Genomic DNA, 18,050 nt, shown 5'->3' on the forward strand with positions numbered 1-18,050 from the left:
TGAGCTTTGTGTGGGCGCATGGGACTCCGAGAGTGAGGAGGGTGTTCCTGGAGCGAGGGAGGGATAGAGGCGGGCTGGTGTTGCCCAACCTTCTGGGGTACTATTGGGCGGCCAATGTGTCAATGGTGCGTAAATGGGTGATGGAGGGGGGAGGGGCGGCGTGGAAAAGAATGGAGATGGCGTCATGTAGAGGTACGAGCCTGGGTGCCATGTTAACGGCGCCGTTGCCGCTCTCCCCTAAGAGATTTACCACGAGCCCGGTGGTGGCGGCGACCATAAGAATCTGGGGACAGTGGAGGCGGCATAGGGGGGGAAACAGGGGGCTTGATGGAGGCTCCACTGGGTGGCAACCATCGGTTCATCCCGGGGAACAAGGATGGGGGATTTAGGGGGTGGCAAAGGGCGGGCATCAGCAAATTGAGGGACCTGTTTATTGGCGGGAGGTTTGCGGGCCTGGGGGAACTGGAAGATAAATTTGGCCTTCCCCAAGGGAACATGTTCAGATACTTGCAGGTAAAGGCGTTTGCTAGGCGACAGGTAGAGGGATTCCCTTTGCTGCCCTCGCAGGGGACGATGGACAGAGTGCTTTCGGGGGTGTGGGTCGGAGAGGGGAAGGTGTCTGACATCTATAAGGTAATGCAGGAGGTGGAGTCGTCGTCAGTGGAGGAGCTGAAGGCTAAATGGGAGGAGGAACTCGGGGAGCAGATAGAGGACGGGACTTGGGCGGATGCCTTGGAGAGAGTCAACTCTTCCTCCTCATGTGCGAGGCTTAGTCTCGTCCAATTTAAGGTGCTGCACCGGGCCCACATGTCCGGGACTAGGATGAGTAGGTTCTTTGGGTGTGAGGATAGGTGCACCAGATGTTCGGGGAGTCCAGCGAACCACGCCCATATGTTCTGGGCATGCCCAGCACTGGAAGAATTCTGGAAGGGGGTGGCGGGGACGGTGTCGAGGGTGGTTGGATCCAGGGTCAAACCAGGGTGGGGACTCGCGATTTTTGGAGTTGCGGTAGAGCCTGGAGTGCAGGAGGCGAAAAAGGCCGGTGTCCTGGCCTTTGCGTCCCTAGTAGCCCGTCGAAGGATTCTGCTACAGTGGAAGGATGCAAGGCCCCCAAGTGTGGAGACCTGGATCAGTGACATGGCGGGATTTATAAAACTGGAAAGGGTCAAATTTGCCCTGAGAGGATCAATACAAGGGTTCTATAAACGATGGCAGCCTTTTCTGGACTTCCTGGCGCAAAGAGGATGGGGCACCACAATCGGGAGAGTGGGGAATTGTAAAACACAATAAATACCCTTGTTCACAACCAGCATGACGCTTCTCTGTCACTCTCTTCTGAAATGAGGGCCGACCTCTGAACCCTTGGCCCATTTCTCCAGGTGTCCCTCCCTCCCGGGCAAACTCCATGTGGTGGTGACAGGTGTGAGCAAGCACTCAGCAGACAGGCAGGGGTCAGTCTATGGCATAGACTGAGGAGCTCTCTGCAGGTTATCACCCCCACCCCCCCACCCCCCTCACACCCCACAGTGACCTGCTGATGGTGCCGACACAGTCCCAGCACCCTGGAATGATGTAACACATGCCCCGAGATGGTGGCAAAGGCAGTGATGATGGACTAGCCCCTGCTGTTCCGTCACCGCCTCATCATCCTCCTATTCCTTGGTGGCCACATGTTCCTCAACACCAACCTCCATCTCGTCGCCCCGCTGCTGTGAAAGATTGTGGAGAACACCACAGCACACCACTACAAAGTGGGCGACCCTCCGGGCAGTCTACTGGAGGGCACCACTGGAGTGGTTGAGGCATCGAAACTGCAACTTGAGAAGTCTGATGCACTGCTCGATCACAGCCCGGGTGGCCACGTGGACCTCGTTGTTAAGGCAAAGAAGGCATCTGTGACCTCTTGTCAGATTCACCTGTGGGTTGTGGCTTGCGAGATGCCACACAGGTCGTCACTCGAGCCCTGGAATGATTCCAATGCATAAAAGTTCAGGGCTACGGTGAACTTGACAGCCACTGGGAACGGGGTGTCTTCCTCCTCAATGCGGTGCAACGTCTGAGGGGACATGGCACAGATGCTGCACTGTCACCTTGTTAGGAGGAGCCTCCTGCATCACGTGCTGTCCGTCATCTGTTCAAATGACCCACGATGCATGTAGACCCTGAGCCATTGCGGGATTCCCCCTCTGGGCCCCCCCTGGCCTGATGGGCGGCTGTGTCCTCAGGGTGTAGGGTGGGGTCCGTCACATGGTCCCGTCTCGAGCATCTGCTGATGCTGCTGCTTCCGCAGCCTCCGGGGCCTGGCCACCCGTCCACGCAGCAGCACCATTAGGGCAAGTTCTGTTGCGTCCAAAATCCCTGCTATAGCGTTCAATATCTATAAGGCATGTAAGGGTGTTAAACTGACAAACAGCGGTGGCTCCCACCCCGGGATCCTCCATTCCCCCATTGATTACCCCCCCCCCAATCCAGAAGCCCCTGCCGCAGTGGGCTCCCCTCACCTGACCCTATACCCTGGACACCCGCTCATAAGGTCACCTGGACCGGGCGCTGGTTCCCTCCCTGTGGCACTCAGCCATCCTCTGGCCATGGACATGTCCCCAGAGCTGTGTCTCATCCCCAGGGTGTTCGGATGTGGGCTGCTGCGTGTGTGGTATTGCACCCACAGTGAACAGGCACAGTGTCCAGGCATCAAAGCCTGATTGGGAAGCTAGATGCTACATGGCCCGCCCACCCATGGGAATCCACTTGGGTTGTGTAAAGTGCTCACTTAACCACGATTACTAATTCCCTATTAGCAATAGCCTTCAGCCACAGGCCTTGGCAGTCGGTGGGGGTGTTCGGTAGTGCAGATGGGCAGGGACCAGGGTCCCCCCCGAAGATGCACACGATTCAAGGATTGGCATGGTGATGCCGCGTGCAGTTGCCTCCCACAGCGCCTCCCCCCACCCTCCCATTGTGGCCGACCCCTGCGAAGGATCCCCCAACCAAGGGTCCCCCATTCCCTCGCCGAACATTAGGGTGGCAAGCCCAGCGCTCCCGGGCTCTTTGCCTGTGAGCAAAGATGGCTATTTGCCTCTTCGGCTCCCCCTAGAAGTCCTTCCGCCAGGTTCACATTTTAAAAAAGGAGTTCTGATCGACACCAACCTGACCACTTAGTGGGGAGGCCGATGAATCACAGGAAGTCATTGGATATGGGGTGGCCCTAGTTAATTGTATGTAATTAGGGCTGAAGTGGTGATAATTGGTTTCTTGCCATGCTACGGCGAGATCCTGATTTCACATGGGAGGCGGCCGGTTGCATCGCAAATTGTTTGGAACCTGGCAGGGTTCTCGTTTTCAGCCTCTCCCGTTATTCACCGTCCTTGTTTCACTCAAACGAGAACGCGACAAGTCCATAGAATCGCACCCACAGTGATTAAAAGAGGAAATCAGAGGCTGTATATTCTGTGGTGAGTAACAAACCTCCTGACTTTGCAAAGCCTGTTCCATGATACAAGGGACAAGTCAGGAGTGTGATGGAATACTCTCCACTTGCTTAGAAGAATGCAGCTCCAACAAATTTCAAGATGTTCAACACCATCCAAGACAAAGTAGCCCCCACTTCCAGCACTCACTCTCTCCACCACCAGCAGCAGTGTCAGCAATGTGTACCCTCTACAAGTTACTATAATAACTCACTTCAGCTTCCATACCCATTACCTCTACACCTAGAGGGTAAGTGCAGCAGATGCTGGAAACACCACCACTTGCAAATTCCCCCTCAAGGTACATACCCTCCTTATTTGCAACGATTGGTGTCATTCACTGTTGCTGTATCAAAATCCCTTCCTAACAGCGCTTGGTATACCTATGCTACTTGGACTGCAGTGGTTTCAGAAGGTAGCTCACCGCCACGCTGACATTGTTAGCAATACTTCACATCTCGAGAACAATTAATAAAAAAATAACATTAAGAACTTTTGGTCAGAGAAAAAGAAGGACTGAAGCAGTAAACTGATAGAACATAGGGGTTGGGAAGAGCTAGATTATAAGATACGTTCATTTGTCGGCTATTGAAAAAGCTGTTTCAGATAGAAATGGATTTACCTTTACAGCAATCTTTGAATTCCTTGGTAATGTCTACCCAGTTTACATTACTTTTTTCCATCTTTTCTGAGATGCCAAGCCCCCAGCCAACATCGTCTTCATCCAAAGATGCTTTTGTGACCATGGTAACTATGGAGATCAAATTGTTTAGGACAAATTAGACCCTTCAAACGAGATGGTTGTTTACATTTCCTATTGTTTACAATACTCTGTACAAATTGAAGATTTGACTTCCTTACTTGCTCAGGAGTGGCAAAAGTATGGCTTTCAAACTTTTTAATGAGACCACCAGAGGCAGTGTCAATTACCAAGGAAACAATACTGCCATTGTATTAGTTACAACAAATAACATTCTAATGAAATAGCAGATTCAAATACATGCAATACACAAGTCTTTTGCTAGGCAGACAGAAATTTGATCATCAGGAACCTGTTGGCCCAGTTTGATAACTTTTGTCAAAGCAAGCATGGTTATGTACTTCCTTAGATTTCCTTGTTTTATGGATATACCATGACCAATATTAAAATGCCCTTATCAGCATCTTGTGCACTGAATGAGTATGACAATTTCAGCAGAGACCAGCAACTTCAAGAAATCTTCTGAAAACCTAGTTACTTACTAAAAGAATAAAGTCACAATGTCCCAATTGAAAACTGAATAAATTTTACTATAGTCAAACAAAGCAACTTAAACATGATTCTTCATTAATCAGGGGTTATGGGGAGAAGGCAGAAGAATGGGGACGAGAAAAATATCAGCCATGATTGAATGGCGTAGCAGACTCGATGGTCTAGTTACCTAATTCTGCTCCAATGTCTTACAAATTTTCTGGCAAATTGAGATTGGTTATGAACTATAAATTACACATTAAATGGCAGACACAACGGGGGCAATTCTCCGAGCCCCGCGCCGGGCCAGGGAATCGCTGCAACCGCACCACGACGCGCGATTCTCCGAGGTGCGGAGAATTGGCGCCATTGGCGCCAGCGTGTTTGACGCGGCGCTGGCCGCTGGAAGGGCTGCCGATTCTCCAGCCCAGATGGGCCGAGCGGCCGCAGAGTCCCGCCGGCACCGTTCACCCCTAGTTGCTGCCAGCGGGAACTCTGCGGGAATGGTCGGGGCTGGCCTGTGGGGGGCGGGGCCTCTGGCGGTGTCTGGCCCATGATCGGGGCCCACCAATCGGCGGGCCGGACTCTCCCCCCCAGGCCTACGTCCTGGCGCGGCCGGCCCCTGAACACCAACTCCATGTTGAATCGGGGCCGGCGCGTACCCCGCGCATGCGCAGGTTGGCGCGGGTCAACGGCGTATAAGCAGGATTGAGCTGGCCCAACTGTGCATGCGCGGGTTGGTGGGGCTGCAGCAGCGTGAACCAGAATCGTACATGGCCGGGCCAGGTTCGCGCCGTCGTGAAACATGACGGCGTTCACGACGGCGCAAACACTTGGGCCCATTATTGGAGAATCGCCCCCAACTGGACCAGAGCTTCAGAATTGGCTTAGTAGTCCATTCAACACATAGGTCAATTACAGTGACGAAAGTAGTTCAAAGTTATGTCTTCCTCACAAAGTTCCTCTCTTTCTAGGATTTAGTCTGATCCCTAGCTGACAGCAGTGCACAACCACCCCACCTTCCACGGGCATGCTCTTCATCAAAAATGGCATACGTCTGCAGAACCTGCTCAATGCAGTCTCAATGTTGTAGGTCCACCAACTTTTATCTTCAAGTAATAGAAACAGCTGTAGCAACTGTGTATTTGATTATTCTCAGCTTCTGTATCAAGCATCTCTTCTTCAGCTTGTCTGTCCTGCACCATTAGACTCATCAACTTCTATTGAACTTGACATTTTTGGCGTTGTTTTAACCAGATTCAGTCTCTAAAGGTTTTGGTTTCCAAATGCCATTTTAATTTTTGTTTCCTTAAAAGCAAGAAACGTCAGTTTCCCCTCTTTAATTGGGGTCTGAATGAGAAATTGGAGGTTTGAAACCCTAGATTCCACCACACAAGCAGCAATATTAAAATGTATGAGCAGGGAACTGAGTGGTACAGTTGCCTAGCAATGTCCATTCTCTTTTAGGCCTGGCTTTAAATACCGCTGTTTTCTCTGCTAATGGTAAGAATGCTTGTAGAATAGGTTTCAGCTGACTCAACACATTTGCTGCTAAATGTGGGCCTATAATACAAAGACTACTAAATTGGCATTGAACGAGCAATCTCATGCAGAGAAGTCACAGAAGCCAGAATGATGGGGGTTGCAGGAAATAAAAATGGCAGATAAGGAGTGTTCACTCGGAATTGGGGCAATGGAACTTGTTGGAGCAAACAGATTTATTGCCCTCCTTTCTCCGTTATGATCACTTTTTAGCACTATATTCTCCCGGAACAACTGCAAAAAACTATGGGCTTCCTCAATATCATTTGGGTGAATCCATGCTCCACTGTGGTACGGATCCTTAAATATCAGTAAGGTCCAAGATTTAATTTGTTGCCCATGTAGAGATGATGATCTCAGTTAAAGCTGCAGTAGCAACAATTGGTTTCAGTCCTCCTGGGCTGGATGGATGCTGAGGGAAAATCAGCTTATGTTCTTACTTTGGTCAATATCCAGTGAAAATTGTTGGAATGTGTACTGTAGATGTCAGGTGAAGACAGGATCAGATTTAGCTCCCTCCTTGTCATCAAATAGGTTGTAAGTGTTCACTTCATAGATTCAAACATTTTAATATGCAGTTGTGTGAAGTATCAGAGGGCTCCAATGACCAATATACTCCAGGGTAATCAAGAGTTTTGAGGAATAAGGAAGCAAAGTTGGAATTATACAAACATGAAATTACTTTTGACAAAAATGACTGCTGCTTCTACACCCTAAAGGTTGTGTTCCTTATTGACAATGTCTTCACAAACTTATTTGCTTTATGTAATTTCACTCTTACTGGTATTTTGGTGCATCTAGATTCACAAAAAAGGCAAAGACAAGTAAGCCCGTATTATGTTCCAGAGCACAAGTGACATTCAAAATGACAGACTATTTTTTTGACCAACTATCTCAGTCAATCAATAACCGACAAAAAAATGGAATTAGTACTAGTATAGGGACTGGTTTAGCACAGTGGGCTAAATAGCTGGCTTGTAATGCAGAACAATGCCAGCAGCGCGGATTCAATTCCCGTACCAGCCTCCCTGAACAGGTGCCGCAATGTGGCGACTAGGAGCTTTTCACAGTAACTTAATTGAAGCCTCCTAGTGACAATAAGCAATTTTTATTATTATTATTTAGCACAAACCTATGGATATGTAAATCTAAAGTACCCAATTCTTATTGTTACGATTTAACAAATAACATTACAATTACAAACCATCTTAGTTAAATAGATCAAAACGATGATTTTAAACATTTACCCAAACAGACCTCAAATTGTGCCAAGAGACAATTTATATAAGCTTCAGTTACAATACACTTAGCTTGAATATGATACAAATTTTAAATTTAGATATTGTACAAAGATTCACAAGTTCCAAATGCAGTAACTAATCCCAGATGCAGTTGCTAATTCAAGTATAATATCAGTAGTGTGGTAGGATCAGTCAAAGAAAGATGGATTAATAATCTATAATATTTTACTGATATTATATGAGAGTACTGTAAGCGATTCATAGAATCTACCATGCAGGAGGTCATTCGGCCCATCGAATGCACTGGCCCTTGGAAAGAGCACCCTACTTAAGGCCACGCCTCCACCCTCTCCCTGTAACCCAGTAACCCCACCTAACCTTTTGGACACTAAGGGGCAATTTAGCAAGGCCAATCCACCGAACCTGTACATCTTTGGACTGTGGGAGGAAACCGAACCATCCGGTGGAAACCCACGCAGGCAAGGAGAAAAAGTACAAACTCCACACAGTTACCCAATGTCGGAATTGAACCGGGGTCCCTGGTGCAGTGAGGTAGCAGTGCTAACCACTGTGCCATCGTGCCTCCCTCACAGGAGTAGGCCATTTGGCCCCTCGAGCCTGCTCCGCCATTCAATAGGATCGTTTCTATTGGATCCGACATTCCTCAAGTCCACTTTCTTGCCCTTTCCCCGTAACCCTTGATTCTCTTACTGATCAAGAATTTAACAAAGTAAGCCATACAAACCAATTGAAACCATCTGAAAACACGGGACATCATATCACCAACATTACAAATAGACAGCTGCTGCACTATGACATTAGTTGTTGAATAATGTTAAAGTTAAAAAAGTGTTCAGCTAGCTTCTGTAACAGTATATAATTTTGATATGAGAAGAGCCCATACTACTTTTCCAACAATGAAAATTTCACCCATAGTAGGAGACTTGCAAACAGCTGCTTCTTGCAGTGAAACATGAATGAAATGAATGAAAATCACTTAATTCAAAAGTAGGCTTCAAATGAAGTTATTGTGAAAAGGCCCTAGTTGATGTGGTTGAACAAGAACAAGAGGTGCTACAGCACTGCTGGGACAATTCTGAAGTATTTTGATCAATGATCAAGTGATCATAGAGTGAACTGATACTGCAAATTATTTAGATTTCTGGTTACTTCTAGTGAAACCTTTAACCTTTTAATGAAGAATTTGCCCCTATTTTCCTTAAGTGGTTCATGAATTTTGACTGCATCCTATCATGTGTTACCCTAATTATTCAGCAGAAAAAGCACAAGGGCAGTTACAGGTTTTCATAAAATTGATCAATACACATCTAACATGACAACAGATCACATGTTTGGATCAATGAGTTCAGTAGGCATGTTCATAGAAAATCTAACAAATCTCATTAAGGTTGCAAACTGTATGAAAATAAGTAACACGTTTTAAAGTAACCTCCCCCCCCTCCCACCGATTCTCTGGTGAGTGGAGAATCGCCGCCATTGGCCCCGGCGCGGCGGGGGTGGGGGCCGAGCCCGGCGATTCTCCACCTGGGATGGGCTGAGTGGCCGCAAAAAAAAATCAGAGTCCCGCCGGCGCCGTCCACGTGTGGTCTTACCCGTTGGGACCTCGGCGTGCATCGACTCAGGGGGGGGCATCCACTGTGGCCTGGCCCGCGATTGGGGCCTATCGGGGCTGGGGGCCTACCGGGGCTGGGGGCCTCTTTTGCTCCGCACCGGCCCCTGTAGCCCTACCACATGTTGCGTCGGGGCTGGCGCGGAGAAGGAAGCCACCGCGCAGGTGCGTAATCGTGCCAGTCGCAGTGCGCATGCACAGACTCGCAGCGCATATTTGAGGCCGGTATTGGCAGCTGGAGCAGCGTGGGTGGCTCCAGTGCCATGCTGGCCTCCTGGGGGCATGTTGACACCGTCGTAAAACGCGACGGTGTTTACGACAGCGTCAACACTTAGCCTCAGGATCAGAGAATCCCGCCCCACGATTCTTTCCTCTGTGAGAGAGAGACATAAAAAAAGGGTGATGTGCAATGAAGAGAGGATAGAAGGCTTGGGGTGCCACCCAAAATCTGGCTTGTTAGGTGGGTGTTGGATGGGTCCACCTTCCCAAGATTGACTCTGATCATGATTATTTCTTAGTAAAGGGAGAAGATGATTTCAACCCAGGCAGCCAAAACCACCCAGGCACAGTCCTCCACCAGATCCTATTGATGAGAAAAAAGAAAGAAAACTTCACCAACGTAGCTCCAGCTGCCCCAAACCCAGGCACCAAGCATGCACATGTAACACACTCATCAAATCCCCACCTCCAAGTAACACCTCATGAAAGTGCACCAAACACCACCTCTTACTGATGGCTTCTCATACTCTCTCCCTTCTGATCAAAAGGGCGGCACGACAGCACAGTGGTTAGCAGTTCACAGCGCCAGGGCCCTGGGTTCGATTCCCGGCTTGGGTCACTGTCTGTGCGGAGTCTACACATTCTCCCCGTGTCTGCATGGGTTTCCTCCGGGCACTCCGGTCTCCTCCCACAAGTCCCAAAGGGCATTCACGTTAGGTGAATTGGACATTCTAAATTCTCCCTCAGAGAACCACAACGGGCGCTGAAGTGTGGTGACTGGGGGATTTTCACAGTAACTTAATTGCAGTGTTAATGTAAGCCTACTTGTGACATTAATAAAGATTATTATTAGAAATTGTGAAAGTCTTTGTCACTATTGTTGACTCTCCTTCCTAATATTGGGAGTCAGCAGCAGACCAAATCAAAATGTCTCTCCTCCCAGACTCCTTCACTCCCTTTCTCTTCCGGGCTCCAGGCCACAACAGCAGTAGTACAATCAGTAGCAATAGCTCTTCTCACCATTCAGCAATGACTATTCTTTTCCAGAAAGCCAGATCGTGAAGGGTATAACACTAAACAATCGTCCCACACTGTTATAAGCATTTATTTAGTTACAAAGAATTTCTTTTCGGCTGTAAATTTCCACGATACTCTGAATGATGTATGACATCAGACAACGTCTCTATTTGCATAACCAATTGCAAATACTGCATATGAAATAAATGTTGGAGGGATATATTACAAGCCAGTTAGTTGGTGTCTATTTATAGACGCACAAGTGAATACCCAGCTGATACCCACATTGTTCCTATTGTATGCACATCAGAATGAGGAGTTGGCTATTCAGTCCTTTGATTCAGCCCTGCCTTTCAATAAGATCATGGCTGACCTGGTTGTGGGGTCTCAACTTTTCAGTCTGCTCTCTCTCCGCACCCCCAGCCCATAATCATTGACTCCCTTGTCTATCGTAAACCTGCCTAGATTAAATGCAATAACCCAACCTCCATTGCTTTCTGTCGAAGAGAGTATAACATATTAAGTTAATATACAATTAACAACGCTCCACTAGTTACATCCTGCCATTGATTTTCTTACCCCTAATCTTTGTCACTAATACATAACCTGCAATCCCGTGAGTTCTAATCTTCTGTAACAACCTTTACATAATACCTCTTTGAATACCTTCTGAAATTCATATATTGGCTTCTTTTTAACTACCCCGCTAGTTATATCCTCAAGAACACCAATCGAATTATCAAATACAATTTCCTTTTCGTTAAACTGTGTTGATTAACCAGTGATTTCCAAGTAATAATAGATTCTAGCATTTTTCCTACTGTACATGTCAGGCTAACTGCACCATAGATTTCCATTTTGTCTCTCCTTCCTTCAGCAGGGTTGCATTCAAAGTTTTTCAATTCACAGGCACAATTGTAGAATCTCAAGAATTCTGGAGATCAAAACCAAAGTATCCACTATTTCTGCAGTGAGCTCTTTTAAAACTCGAAGATGTAGGCCACTGGGCATCAGGAGTTGCCACGTTTTATCTCATTGATTTTTTTTCTGTAATTTTTCTGTACTAATATTAGTACTTTTGAGTTCCTCAATCTTACTGGATCCTTGTTTCCCAAAATATCAACTGTGACAACAAATGCAAATCGTTGCTTCATACCTCTGCTGTTCCCCATTGTAATTTATCTTGTCTTCACCTCGAAGGCACTTTCACTAATTGCTTAATAACATCCCAATCCTCAGGCTTACTACTCTTACTGGCAATTTCTTTTTATCAGATATTATTCTTAACTTTTGTAGTTATCCATGGTTGTATCACTTTTTCAGGGGAGTCTTTATTCGTCAAGGGAATGCTTATTCTGAGCTAAAATTCTAAGCAGGCAAATTCACCTCAGGAGAAATTGCAGTTTTTAAACAAAATATCTAAATAACATGAACCATTTTGTCATTTCATAGAATCATAGAATTTACAGTGCAGAAGGAGGCCATTCAGCCCATCAAGTCTGCACCGGCTCCTGGAAAGAGCATCCCACCTAAGCCCATACCTCCACCCTGTCCCCATAACCCCAACTAACCTTTTTGGACACAAAATGCAATGTAGCACAGCCAATCCACCGAACCTGCGCACCTCTGGAGCACCCGGAGGAAATCCACGCAGACACAGGGAGAATGTGCAGACTCTGCACAGACAGTGACCCAAGCCAAGAATCAAACCTGGCAGCCTGGAGCTGTGAAACAACAATGCTAACCACTGTGCTACCATGCCGTCCTTTCAAGCATACACTAAAGTATTTCATGTTCATAAAGATGGACAACAAATGCAGTTTAATAATTTTTGTATTCATTTGTCAGATAGAAAACTAGAATATATAGAAAGAATAATGGTAATTTACTTGATTTGAAGCAAAGCACTTAACAAAGCTCATTGGTATCCTAAAATGGTATTCATTTACAATTCAAAAATAGTCACATCATAATATTTAAATTCATTTACTTGAGATTTATAATCACACACACATTCAAATCAAAAAGTAATCTTCGATCTCAACTTTTTTTCCTATTTCAGAATACACAGCCTTTCTGCTATATCTTCTGATACATTTACAAAGTGGATGATTTTTAAAATTAAATCCAGTTCATGGAAATATCAATCCACTATAGAGGCCGTGGTGTGAAGTTGAAGATGGATGAAAATGTCACACACCATTTGGATCCTGATGGACAAGTTTTTTTTTGGGGGGGGGGGGGGGGGAGAGGGAATGTGTAACTGAACGACTATTAACCACATGGGAGATCGTGGCATTTCACCCTCTTGCCTTTACCTGAGAGTGAAGCTGCTTTCAGTCCATCACCATGTCCTGTCAGCGGAAGCCATATTCCCAGCTCAGCCCACTCCTCGCTCGCCGAGCCGCCGTCGCGCTATGCATGTCGGGGCTTGTCGTCCGTGCCGCGGGCGTGGGGCTCGCCCCGCATCCGGAAAGCCCTCCCCAGGAACTACATATCCCATCAGGTCCTGTAATCGCTGAGGGTCGCCGGGAATTGTCGCGAGCTTTGCCATAAGTGGAGCGATGGTAGATTTGGCCATTTCCGGTAACGGAATTCACCTCTGCAACTTGGCTGGTTGGCGGGCGGGGGTGGTGGTAAATGGCGTTTAGTTTTGTCACGTACCCTGGTCTGGCGTTAATGGAGACTCATCAAGACATTACTCATCCATCGGGATCAGTATGAGAGGAGAGGAAGAGTTTGCATGTCTAAAGCGTCCTTGGCAACTTCAGGGCGTGCTTCAGAGTCAATGAAGTAAGTGTGGTCGTAACAACAACAAAACAACATGCCGCAGCAACGAGCTGATGATGACCGCTATCCCAGTGGGTGTTGAATGGTAGGGCACCGGGAACGCCCACCTTACTCCCTGTGCAGGAGACCCTGGGTCTCATTCCCATTCATACAGATTAGTGTTGCTGGATCAGCTGGGAGCTTCATGAACAGGGATCGATCAGCCACGGATTGGTGGTGAGTACTTTGTGCAGAGGCATTTTGAGCTGCGGTAGTTGGGCACTTAACTCTGCATCGCTATTCGGATTTAAATCCCATAGCTGCTCACAGGCTAACCCAACAGGTGAAGGAAACCTGTAGTATCGTAATTTTAATCTGTCACTTTCATTTCCTCTATTAGAAAAATAAAGAGACGCTCATTTTGGTTCTTGGTTCTTCCTTTGCACCCACGAGCCACTTTTGATCAGATTGGTCAGAGAAAGGCATTTTATTCCGTGACTATACTGTATTACTATTATGCATGTGTTTTGAACGGATAGCAGTCCTGCCTTCCGAGGAAAGCCTGGCTTGTTTTGTTGTGACTTGTATTGCTGCTTAATGCAGGTTAATTTGTTTGCGAACGATGCCGTGTCGTCATTGAGCCTGTGTCAATACTGCGTAAGATGAGTTGTGGTATTTTGTATTCTGCAGTCTCCTTATAGCATGTCTTGAGAACAGTGTGATCCTGTTCATATTGTTACAAATTAAATTCCCAAGCCTAATCTGCACAGTTACTTAGTTGTGCAAGAAATGTTTTGGAGCGACTTTACTGAGTCAGAAGTGGAAAAGTATTTCCACAATCCTTGTATGTAACAAAATCTAAAATGGTTTTGTGAAAACTTTCTTTGAATTTTAGCAACATGGCACATATTGCTAAACTAGTGACAAAGATGTGACCTCAAATTATGGTAACAGGCAGATAGTACCTGCCCTACATAGAACATAGAACAGTACAGCACAGAACAGGGCTTTCGACCCTCAATGTTGTGCCGAGCCATGATCACCCTACTCAAACCCACGTATCCACACTATACCCGTAACCCAACAACCCCCCTCCCCCCCTTAACCTTACTTTTTTATTAGGACACTACGGGCAATTTAGCATGGCCAATCCACCTAACCCGCACATCTTTGGACTGTGGGAGGAAACCAGAGCACCCGGAGGAAACCCACGCACACAGGGGGAGGACGTGCAGACTCCACACAGAGTGACCCAGCCGGGAATCGAACCTGGGACCCTGGAGCTGTGAAGCATTTATGCTAACCACCATGCTACCCTGCTGCCTACAGAAGAAACATTTCAATATATAAATTATAAATTAATCCTGTCATCTGATCAAACTCCAGGAATAATTCCAATCCGAAATGGCAACCCTAATCTTAATGTAGGACAAATCTGTTACTAAATTCCCACTTCTGGAATGTGTAAAATATTTAAATACTCTAGGCATTACTTTAGACAGTCACTTTGTAGAATATTCATATAGTGCAGAATGAGACTATTCGGCCCATCAAGTCTACATTATTTCTCCAAAAGAACACCCTGATCCCTATAATTCCACCTATGTTGCATATCTTTGGGCAAAAGGGGCAATTTAGCATCGCCAATCCACCTAACCTGCACATCTTTGGACTGTGGGAGGAAACCGGAGCACATGGAGGAAACCCACATATACATGGGGAGACTACAAGTTCCACACAGTGACCCAAGGCCAGAATTGAACCCGAGACCCTAGCGCTGTGAAGCTTTTAATCTTGCTCAATAGGACAAAACCAAGAATGCTGAATTACAAACTATCGCAGCAATTTATATTAAGTAAGTAAAGTAGCCATAATCCCAGATGACCAGAGGCTGCTTTCTGCTTTTGAGAGGAAGAGCTGACTGGTGGTGATTTAACCTGAGGATCACCACACCTCTGGAGGGGGGCAAGGTTGAGAAGGCGGGCCTTCATGAATAACCTTAGCTGGTACGGAAATTGAACCCATGTTGTTGGCCTCATTTGCATCACGAACCAAACATCTATCCAATGGAACTAAACCAGCCCCTGACAGCAATGTATACGAGAGGAGAAATAAGTGCTGATTGGTGAGTTAACTCTTGATTGGCTGAGGTATTGCTATGGAGAAAGTAATGGGGAATTGTAAACTCCCCATGCAGACACAGGGAGAATGTGCAGACTCCACACAGACAAAGACCCAGCCGAAAATCGAACCTGGGACTGTTATTGGCAGAACAAAGGTCATTGCTCTCTGAAGCAAAACGTAAGAACAAGTGACAGATGGTGTAATTGGGGGGAGACAGAGAGAATGTTGGAACCAAAAGAAATTTTAATAGGGGCTCATGGTGTAGGTCAAGAGTTCATGGGCGGAATTCTCCGACCCCCCGCAGGGTCGGGGAATCGCCCAGAGCCTTCGTAAATCCTGCCCCCGCCGTGGCCAGAATTCTCCGCCACACGGGAATCGGCGGGGCGGGAATTGCGCCCCGCCAGTCGGCGGGCCCCCCCGTGCTGGTCGGCGGACCCCCCCGCGGCGATTCTCCGGCCCGCGATGGGCCGATGTCCCGCTGCTGTCAGGCCTCTCCGGCCGGCGTGGTTTAAACCACCTAGGTGCCGGCGGGAGCAGGCAGCGCGAGCGGGTCCCGGGGATGCCCCCACGGTGGGCTGGCCCGCGATCGGGGCCCACTGATCGGCGGGTGGGCCAGTGCCGTGGGCAGTGGCGTGCAGAAGTCTGGTGATGCCCGGGGCAAATCTTGATTGTATGCCCCAAAGACTCAAGTATAAGGCCTACTATCCTGAGAAATATTATGAGAGAGGAAAACATTTTGAATATATAAACACAGGTGAAACATGAAATAAACGCTTTATTCGATTTTAATATAAATCAATCAAATTTATTAAGTTATTTTCCCCAAATGATACCTCCTGTCACAAAACACCTGAACTACTTCACTTTTTACAACAGCTGTAAGAAATTCTTTTTCAATGCTTATTAAAGCCAGGTTGGTCAGTCGCTCCTGTGACATAGAAGACCTCGGATATGTTTTTATTAATTTCAGTTTTGAAAATGACCTTTCACAGCTTGCGACTGAAAATGCGATTGTAAGCAGTAATCTGTATGAAACACACAGCGTCGGAAAGACATCCCTCCCATACTGCAGTAAAGACTCCAGAGCATCTTTAGGATCAGGGGGAACTCTATTCCCTCCAGCTCGAAGGAGCATCACAAAATCAATAATTTCGTCATATAACTGAATTGCAACCACATCATTGTCATAATAATTTGCAAAGTCTGAACATTCCTTTTTTAATTTCTCTCTTTCTTGTTCATCTTCAATCACTACTGAATTCAAGTTCAGAAGAAAAGAAAATCGGTCACTGAGTCTTTGAAGACACGGACACTGCGGTCTTCAATTTCAGTTTTTAATCTGTTCACAATCTCTACCATTACTCTATTCATTTCTTCTTGTGCCATCAGTCCACTATCTCTCGCTGACTCTCCAGGCATTATTCTTCTTCTCCTTGTTCGTGCAATTGGTATTCCCCAATTTTCACAATATTCATTAGCTAAATCTATTGCATTGTGGATAATTTCATCATTCTTTAAATTCAAGATATGAATAAGACCTCTCAGATCACAAGAAGCTTCATGGAACCCCATTTTCAGATCCTGCAAACGTTTTGAGACTTTCTCCACTGATGATAAAACTGAGTACCAAAAATTTAATAAAGCTATAAACGGGAACTGTTGAATAGAGTTCAGTAGCGATCCTGCATCAGATTTAGTTTCCCTTGAAAATTCTCCTTCCAGCAGGTGTTGAAGGCTTGCAATAACGTTGTCACACTCTTCGTGGATTACTTGCACAGCATCATGGCTGGAACTCCATCTTGTGTCACACTGTCTTTTCACAGTCCGAGTGACAAATGATTTTAACACTTCCCAACGAGAAGTAGATGAAGAAAAAAAAGTAAAGAGTTTTTCTAGAATGCCAAAAAATGTAACAACAACAGGTTGCACCTCACTTGCATGGACACAGGCCAAATTGAGGCTGTGGTTCTCGCAGTTCACAAACACAGCTTTTGGGTTAACTTCAAGAATTTTTTGTTGAACGCCTCCTCTCACTCCAGCCATAACTGCTGCGTTATCATATGCTTGACCACGACGGTCATTCATGGAAATTTTGTCTTCTTCCAATTTTTCCTGAATTTTATTTACCAGGCTGACTGCTTCTTTCTTGTTGACTTGAAAAAATCCCAGAAATGTCTCCTTTATTTCTACTTTTCTGTTTTCATCAATATGAATTTCTCCAAGTGGAGAAACCGTCTTCCTTTCTAAAGTTTGACACAGACGACAAATGCTCCTTTGAAAACAAAAAGCAAACAAAACAGTAGCATGCTTTCCGATATGGAGAGTATCACAACCATTTTCTCTCCACAATTTCTCCGTTTGTGGAAACTTTATCAAACCACTGTTTGGAAAATGATCTCCCATCCTTCTCAGCAAATGGAGCACTTTTATTCTGATATTTTTCAGGGCCATGTTGTAATATTGTCATCTTCAAATGATCTGGAATCGGTTTCTTCAAACAGCCAAAATCGCTTCTTTGCAAAAATATGCTAAAATCTTCTTTATTTTCTTCACATGGATCATCATCCTGACAACGAGACTGAGGAGAGAGAGTATTATGTTCTGACCGAGCTGAATCCGTATCAGAAAAATCCTTCTCTGCACCCACATCATCTTTTACTTCTCCAGGTTCTCCTACTTCTTCTTTGCTTTTTATCCATGCATCTAATACCCCTCTTTGATGGGACTCTTCTTCGACTCTGGCCCTCTTTTTTTTCCTGTTCTGTGCTCCACTCGGTTGTACACGGAATACTCGTAACATTTCATTTTCT

General features: G+C 46.2%; 2 protein-coding genes across 11 annotated transcripts in view; one reads left to right on the forward strand and one right to left on the reverse strand.

Annotated features, from left to right (window-relative positions):
- naa35 (N-alpha-acetyltransferase 35, NatC auxiliary subunit) overlaps positions 1–12,813 on the reverse strand; it is a 109,281-nt gene extending 96,468 nt beyond the window's left edge. Inside the window, exons 1-2 of one of the 2 annotated variants that reach the window (XM_038804844.1) lie at positions 12,666–12,813; positions 4,090–4,218 (exon numbers count right to left, since the gene is read on the reverse strand). In XM_038804844.1, coding sequence (XP_038660772.1) covers positions 4,090–4,213 — 124 coding nt within the window. In that variant the 5' untranslated portion in view covers positions 4,214–4,218; positions 12,666–12,813. Of the gene's footprint in view, positions 1–4,089; positions 4,219–12,665 lie in introns of those variants that run through there. The other variant, XM_038804842.1, reaches the window with a different exon arrangement.
- An 89-nt stretch (positions 12,814–12,902) lies between these two features.
- The window catches only part of agtpbp1 (ATP/GTP binding protein 1), a 325,109-nt gene continuing 319,961 nt past the window's right edge, over positions 12,903–18,050 (forward strand). For 8 of the 9 annotated variants that reach the window (XR_005461593.1, XM_038804830.1, XM_038804835.1 and 5 more), the window contains exon 1: positions 12,903–13,353. The gene's annotated coding sequence lies outside the window, so the exon portion shown is untranslated. The remainder of the gene's footprint in view (positions 13,354–18,050) is intronic. The other variant, XM_038804832.1, reaches the window with a different exon arrangement.

This window comes from Scyliorhinus canicula, chromosome 8 (assembly GCF_902713615.1).
Source record: "Scyliorhinus canicula chromosome 8, sScyCan1.1, whole genome shotgun sequence".
Lineage (NCBI taxonomy): Eukaryota > Metazoa > Chordata > Chondrichthyes > Carcharhiniformes > Scyliorhinidae > Scyliorhinus > Scyliorhinus canicula.